Genomic DNA, 7,963 nt, shown 5'->3' on the forward strand with positions numbered 1-7,963 from the left:
CGTCCAGCACAACCTCTACGGCACTTCCTGTTAAGCGATTGCGCCGATCGGCCACCAGATGGCGCTCCTGAACCGCCAGAGAGCTCAGTGGGTCCTCCTGGTGGATCTCAGGCCAGCGGAGGGGACATATGAATCCGATCCCAGATTTTTGAAATATTGATATCAAAGACGCTGTAAAGTGTCTTCGGCAACTTGAGCATGGCCGGGAATGACGTGTTTAAGCGTTTCCCGGCACCCAAATTGTTAACCTGGCTACTACGGAGCCATAAGTGACTGTGTATTCGAGCCCCTGGCTGGCATCGCAGTCACGAAAGGGGCTATTTGTCGAGCAGAAATAGTCCTGCCTCTGGGTCTGTGTCGACCGCCTGTGCATTTTGGTTTTTGGTTTGTTCATTTAATGTGTCAAAATAAATTCCTTTAAAATTCTAATGCTTTGTAATGTTCCATGTTCACCATTCATCCTGAATAAAAAAAGAAGCTGTATAAGTATAATTCAGAGCTCCCTATGCTCTTGGATATAAACCTGGGGTGGCGTTAGTCCTCTGCCATGTTACAATAAGATAAGATATTCCTTTATTGATCCCCTTGGGGGAAATTCGGGCGTCATACCAGCACGGGGGAGGGGGGATGGGAGGTACAGGTATTGGGCAGGGCAATAGTAGAAAGACATAAATATAGGCAATGAAATTAAATCGGACTATAAAAACATGAGGACAAATAAACAGTGTAAACAATATATTTAACTCTGAATATAAAAAGATGAGAAAAATAAACAGTGTAAACAATATATTTAACTCTGAATATAAATATATGAGAAAAATAAACAATGTAAACAATAACCCTGAATATAGAAATATGAAGAAAAATAAACAGTGTAAACAATATAATGAACTCTGAATATAGAAATATGAGGAAAAATAAAGAGTGTAAACAATATAGTTAACTCTGAATATAAAAATATTAAGAAAGAAAAACAGTGTAAACAATATAATTAACTCTGCATATAAAAATATGAAGAAAGATAAACAGTGTAAACAATATAATTAACTCTGAATATAACAATATGAGAAAAATAAACGATGTAAACAATATAATTAACTGAATATAAAAATATGAGGAAAAATAAACAGTGTAAACAATATAATTAACTCTGAATATAAAAATATGAAGAAAGAAAAACAGTGTAAACAATATAATTAACTCTGCATATAAAAATATGAAGAAAGATAAACAGTGTAAACAATATAATTAACTCTGAATATAACAATATGAGAAAAATAAACGACGTAAACAATATAATTAACTGAATATAGAAATATGAGGAAAAATAAACAGTGTAAACAATATAGTTAACTGAATATAAAAATATGAAGAAAGACAAACAGTGTAAAATGTAAACAATATAATGAACTCTGAATATAAAAATATGAGAAAGACAAACAGTGTAAACAATATAATGAACTCTGAATATAAAAATATGAGGAAAAATAAACAGTGTAAGCAAAGGTTCAGATGAGGGTCTGTATGGGTTCTATCACACGTTAACTGCTCCAGTCCTAAGGGGGCGGGTCTACATTCCTTTGAAGTGATGACTGACAGGAGGAGGCACACAGTATAATGATGACATAACACTGGAGGTTACCTGTCGATGACGACACAGAGGAGGCGGAGCCTGCTGCGGAGGGGCTGAACGGGTCCAGAGACAGCAGGTCGTTATTGGTCAGTTTGTTGCTAAGAGACGTAAAGAAGGAAACGGTGCTTTAACACACAACCCGGCAGCTTATATGATCTAGAGGACGCACCCAGTTGTTCTTACATTTACACAGGGTTCCCACAGACATTGCAAAATGAAATTCAAGGACATTCAAGTACTTTTCCCAGCACTATTTTTCATTTTAAAAGGGCATTTTTAAAGGATACAATTGACTTTTAAATGCTGTTTTTTATAGAAAACTATTTTATCATGGATGAACAAAACTTTCAATGCGAATGGTTGATTTGAATTTCAAGGACTTTTTAAGCACCTTGTTAAAAAATTGGCTGTTTTCAAGGAATTCCAGGCCTTGACTTTTTTTAAATCAAGCACTTTAAGCACTTCAAGGACCTTGTGCAAACCCTGTTTACATTTAGTCATTTAGCTGACTCCTTTATCGAAAACGACTTATAAGTTCACTTTCAACGCTACACCATATTTTATCTATTTATTACAAAAGATTTGCACTACAGTAGTAGTATAGACAAGGTAGATTCCTTTGATTTGATCTTTATTTATCTCGAACATTTTCAACCATAAACACACACATTTGAATAAAATATATCCTCCTAGACATGGAAGCAATAATCAACATGGTTTTGTTCGAGAAGGGACAGAAAGAAGCAAAGAGTATCTGGTCATGCCCCTTCCTTACAATATCATATTACCGGTAATATGTAATAAATTATCTATAAATATCAAAAAAATATTATACCTATCCACTACAGCAAAAGATAAATAAATAATTACAAAAATACTAGTTCACGTTATTTTCAAGCTCCTCTAACTTATTACACTTGTCCAATAATTCCTGTTTATATCTGCATTTAAACATTTCAATAGTATTACTTGTTTTTATTGATACATCAAGGCCATTCCAAATGGAAACCCCACAAACTGAGACGCACTTGCCTTTGAGAGTTGTACGGACAATAGGTTGTTTTTAAATTCAATTTAGTAGCAAAGTGCGTAATACAAATCCAATTAAATGCGTCAGGCGGTGGTCCTCAAAACACATGGACTCCTATCTGTAGCCCGCAGGTAGGAGGGGTCTCTCGCTCGCATACTCACTCAGTATAAGATGATGTTGGCATCCTGGCCTTCCCCAGCTCATCACCTAGGAGGACGAGAGCACACAAGTCCAAAATTAAACACGGTAAACATTGGGATAGTGATGAAAGCCGGCGAGAAATTCTCCGCTAGCGAGTCTGGAAGAAAAAAGGCACAGGAGAAGAGAAACCACACACAGCATAAACACAGTGAATGGGAGCTCTTCAGCCACTGCAGGTTGTTTAGGTGCTCCATCAAGCCCGGGCGCTTTTCACCGGTGGGTTGGTTGGAGATATTAGCCAAAGACTATATCACACCGGGTTTCAAACCAGGAGTTATGGCTCGGGGGGGTTCTTCTCACTCCGCGAGCGCCAACCGACCGCGGCCCGTGGTAAGTAAATTGAGGATTTAGTTTGAGGATATAAAAATAATATGAATAATAATTTAAAAAAAAAAAAGTGATTTTTTTTTTTTTTTTTACCCAAAATGAAGGTTCGAACGTCCGTTCGAAAGAACCCTGACGAAGTTTGAATCACTTTATTCATTTAGTTTGAGGATAAAAAATGTAATATTTTTTTTATAAAAAAAAAAGTATATATAAAAAAAAAAGTATTTTAAAGGTTTGAACGTCTGTTCGGTTGATTAATGATGCCGTAGTAACGCCTGACAGGAGGCAGTGTGGTCTAGATTTCATGTGCGACTAGAATTTGTGTGCGTTTCGAATTGTGTCATAACATTGTTTTTACGTACTTCATGCCCCCTTTGGAAGAGTTACTGTGCATTCCCAAAAAAACGTCCACGTTAAGAAAATGAGAGTCTCTTAAACGGGAAAGCCCTGCCGCTGGTGAAAACTGAGCGTGAGTCTCTTTTTAACAGGAAAGTCCCCGCTTCTCTTTTTAACAGGAAAGGCCCCGCTTCTCTTTTTAACAGGAAAGGCCCCCGCTTCTCTTTTTAACAGGAAAGGCCCGCTTCTCTTTTTAACATGAAAGGCCTGCTTCTCTTTTTAACAGGAAAGGCCCGGCTTCTCTTTTTAACAGGAAAGGCCCGCTTCTCTTTTTAACAGGAAAGGCCCCGCTTCTCTTTTTAACAGGAAAGGCCCGGCTTCTCTTTTTAACAGGAAAGGCCCGCTTCTCTTTTTAACAGGAAAGGCCCCGCTTCTCTTTTTAACATGAAAGGCCCGCTTCTCTTTTTAACAGGAAAGGCCCGCTTCTCTTTTTAACATGAAAGGCCTGCTTCTCTTTTTAACAGGAAAGGCCCGGCTTCTCTTTTTAACAGGAAAGGCCCGCTTCTCTTTTTAACAGGAAAGGCCCGGCTTCTCTTTTTAACAGGAAAGGCCTGCTTCTCTTTTTAACAGGAAATGCCCGGCTTCTCTTTTTAACAGGAAAGGCCTGCTTCTCTTTTTAACAGGAAAGGCCCACTTCTCTTTTTAACAGGAAAGGCCCCGCTTCTCTTTTTAACAGAAAGGCCCCGCTTCTCTTTTTAACAGAAAGGCCAGCTTCTCTTTTTAACATGAAAGGCCTCGCTTCTCTTTTTAACAGGAAAGGCCCGCTTCTCTTTTTAACATGAAAGGCCCGCTTCTCTTTTTAACAGGAAAGGCCCCGCTTCTCTTTTTAACAGGAAAGTCCCGCTTCTCTTTTTAACAGGAAAGGCCCACGCTTCTCCTTTTAACATGAAAGGCCCCGCTTCTCTTTTTAACAGGAAAGGCCCTGCTTCTCTTTTTAACAGGAAAGGCCCTGCTTCTCTTTTTAACAGGAAAGGCCCTGCTTCTCTTTTTAACAGGAAAGGCCCTGCTTCTCTTTTTAACAGGAAAGGCCCTGCTTCTCTTTTTAACAGGAAAGGCCTGCTTCTCTTTTTAACAGGAAAGACCCTGCTTCTCTTTTTAACATGAAAGGCCCGCTTCTCTTTTTAACAGGAAAGGCCTGCTTCTCTTTTTAACAGGAAAGGCCCTGCTTCTCTTTTGAACAGGAAAGGCCCTGCTTCTCTTTTTAACATGAAAGGCCTGCTTCTCTTTTTAACAGGAAAGGCCCTGCTTCTCTTTTTAACAGGAAAGGCCTGCTTCTCTTTTTAACAGGAAAGACCCTGCTTCTCTTTTTAACAGGAAAGGCCCCGCTTCTCTTTTTAACAGGAAAGGCCCCGCTTCTCTTTTTAACAGGAAAGGCCCGCTTCTCTTTTTAACAGGAAAGGCCCCGCTTCTCTTTTTAACAGGAAAGGCCTGCTTCTCTTTTTAACAGGAAAGGCCTGCTTCTCTTTTTAACAGGAAAGGCCTGCTTCTCTTTTTAACAGGAAAGGCCTGCTTCTCTTTTTAACAGGAAAGGCCCCGCTTCTCTTTTTAACAGGAAAGGCCCCGCTTCTCTTTTTAACAGGAAAGGCCTGCTTCTCTTTTTAACATGAAAGGCCCCGCTTCTCTTTTTAACAGGAAAGGCCCGCTTCTCTTTTTAACAGGAAAGGCCCGCTTCTCTTTTTAACAGGAAAGGCCTGCTTCTCTTTTTAACAGGAAAGGCCTGCTTCTCTTTTTAACAGGAAAGGCCCGCTTCTCTTTTTAACAGGAAAGGCCTGCTTCTCTTTTTAACAGGAAAGGCCCGCTTCTCTTTTTAACAGGAAAGGCCTGCTTCTCTTTTTAACAGGAAAGGCCCGCTTCTCTTTTTAACAGGAAAGGCCCGCTTCTCTTTTTAACAGGAAAGGCCCCGCTTCTCTTTTTAACAGGAAAGGCCCTGCTTCTCTTTTTAACAGGAAAGGCCCCGCTTCTCTTTTTAACAGGAAAGGCCCACGCTTCTCTTTTTAACAGGAAAGGCCCGGCTTCTCTTTTTAACAGGAAAGGCCTGCTTCTCTTTTTAACAGGAAAGGCCCGCTTCTCTTTTTAACAGGAAAGGCCCCGCTTCTCTTTTTAACAGGAAAGGCCTGCTTCTCTTTTTAACAGGAAAGGCCCCGCTTCTCTTTTTAACAGGAAAGGCCCCGCTTCTCTTTTTAACAGGAAAGGCCCGGCTTCTCTTTTTAACAGGAAAGGCCCGCTTCTCTTTTTAACAGGAAAGGCCCCGCTTCTCTTTTTAACAGGAAAGGCCCGCTTCTCTTTTTAACAGGAAAGGCCCCGCTTCTCTTTTTAACATGAAAGGCCTGCTTCTCTTTTTAACAGGAAAGGCCCGCTTCTCTTTTTAACATGAAAGGCCCTGCTTCTCTTTTTAACAGGAAAGGCCTGCTTCTCTTTTTAACAGGAAAGGCCTGCTTCTCTTTTTAACAGGAAAGGCCCTGTTAAACTGCTTTGTAACCCATTAACACAACGTCAAAAGGACGTTCACAGTTTAAAAGGCTGGTGTGGACGGCCGAACGCGTTCCGGGCTAACGGGTACGATCAGTGCTTTAAGCGTTTCTCGAGCACTTAAGTAGGAATCACACGCAGCAAAACACACAGAATCGGCCAAATTGCAGGGAGAAAAGAAAAACAAAAAAACGATTCCCGACATGCAAAATAAAAACAGGCAATTAAGCAATTAATCTTATTTGTAGCTTAGGGAGGGAGACATCTCTCTCACACACACACACATGCGCACACACACATGTATGTATAACACACACACACACACATGTATGTATAAAAGAGTTTACTTTTGCTCGAATATGTTGTTCTTGGCCCGCGTCTCTGGTTTTTCCTCTTTTTTTTTTTGAAAAGACAACCTCTTCGAAAACCGTGCGGGCCAAGAAAAACGTGGCCCCCCCCCCCCCCCCCAGCCCCCTCCCCAGTCATCACACATCAGACAGACAGACGGCGCACCGAGAGGACGGACAGGGAGAGACGGACGCACAGAGAAAATACTCACTGGATTGGTTCCTCCGTATCTGACCCTGAAAACATAAACAGACATTAATTAACCGCAGAAGAAATACACCCACCGCCTACCGTGACCTTCGACCTCTCTCTACAGTCCTCCCACTCTCTCTCTCTCTCACACACACACACACACACACACACACACACACACACACACACACACACACACACACACACACACACACACACACACACACACACACACACACACACACACACACACACACACACACACACACACTCAGGTCACATCACAAAACAGCACCGCTTGAGAGATAAAGAAAGAGTACATTTTCAGTACAGCACACAGAGAACCTACGGAGGCTTTTGTGTTCGGTCAAAACAAAACGTTTCCATTTTATTTTATTCTACCTTAATTGTCGGTTAATGTTGATGCACCAAATGACCAAAACAAATTCCTTGTACTGTATGTGCAATAAATATCTTTCTGTATGTGTAGTGTAGTGTAGTGTAGTGTAGTGTACAAAGTACTGTACATTGTATATTCCTATGTAAAGCGACCTTGGGTTTTATGAAAGGCGCTATACAAAACCAATTTGTTATTATTATTACTATCGCACTTTACTGTTGCACTTTGCACTCTGGTTGGATGCCAAGCGTCTTTACATTGTACTGTACTTGTGCTGCATGATGACAATACATTTGAATCTACTCTAATCTAACCTAAAGTGCCCCACGGTACATAAGTGATGGTCGTTAAACATACTGCAGTTCATTTTAGTACATTTAGTACTGATGCGATCAAATAAATCAAACCGGCCAGCAACGTCAACGCGATCGCACTTGGTAACGCCATTCGTAATTCCTCCCCGACGGTTCAATGTTCTACCGTTCGCCCTTGACTCTCTAAACGTTTCCACTCGGGGCGACACGTTTTGGCTCGAGAAAGTCCGAAATAACGACCGCTGGGGGAAGAGCTACGAACCCGTGTTACACACAGTTTACATATATAACTGAAAAAGAAAAAAAGCTTGAAAAAAAGAAAAAAGCTTGAAAACTATATTATTAACTATTCCCAGTGGCGGGAGGGGATTTTCCACAAAGACAGTAAATCACAGGATTAGCCTCCACTCACACATACCAGACATTAAACCTAGGGTGAACAACTCAGGAGTGCAGGAGCCGGCAGCTAACCCCATACAACGATCAATCAGGGAGGGTGGGGGGGGGGGATAGAGGGGGAGGGGGGAGAAGGGAGAGAGAGAGGGGGGGGAGGGAGAGGGGGGGAGAGGGAGAGGGGGGGGAGGGAGAGAGAGGGGGAGGAGAGAGAGAGGGAGGAGAAGGGAGAGAAAGGGGGAGGAGAGAGGGAGAGAGAG

The 7,963-nt window shown here is 41.3% G+C and overlaps 1 protein-coding gene across 1 annotated transcript in view; it reads right to left on the bottom strand.

Annotated features, from left to right (window-relative positions):
* Positions 1-6,640, bottom strand: part of fcho2 (FCH and mu domain containing endocytic adaptor 2) — a gene marked incomplete at its 5' end in the record, with an annotated part of 44,046 nt that extends 37,406 nt beyond the window's left edge. The window contains 3 exons of the mRNA XM_084339323.1: positions 1,643-1,731; positions 2,825-2,870; positions 6,616-6,640. Of these exons, the coding sequence (XP_084195449.1) occupies positions 1,643-1,731; positions 2,825-2,870; positions 6,616-6,640 (160 nt within the window). The remainder of the gene's footprint in view (positions 1-1,642; positions 1,732-2,824; positions 2,871-6,615) is intronic.
* Between the last annotated feature and the right edge of the window lie 1,323 nt (positions 6,641-7,963).

This window comes from Notolepis coatsorum (assembly GCF_963971535.1).
Source record: "Notolepis coatsorum genome assembly, contig: SCAFFOLD_1154, whole genome shotgun sequence".
NCBI lineage: Eukaryota > Metazoa > Chordata > Actinopteri > Aulopiformes > Paralepididae > Notolepis > Notolepis coatsorum.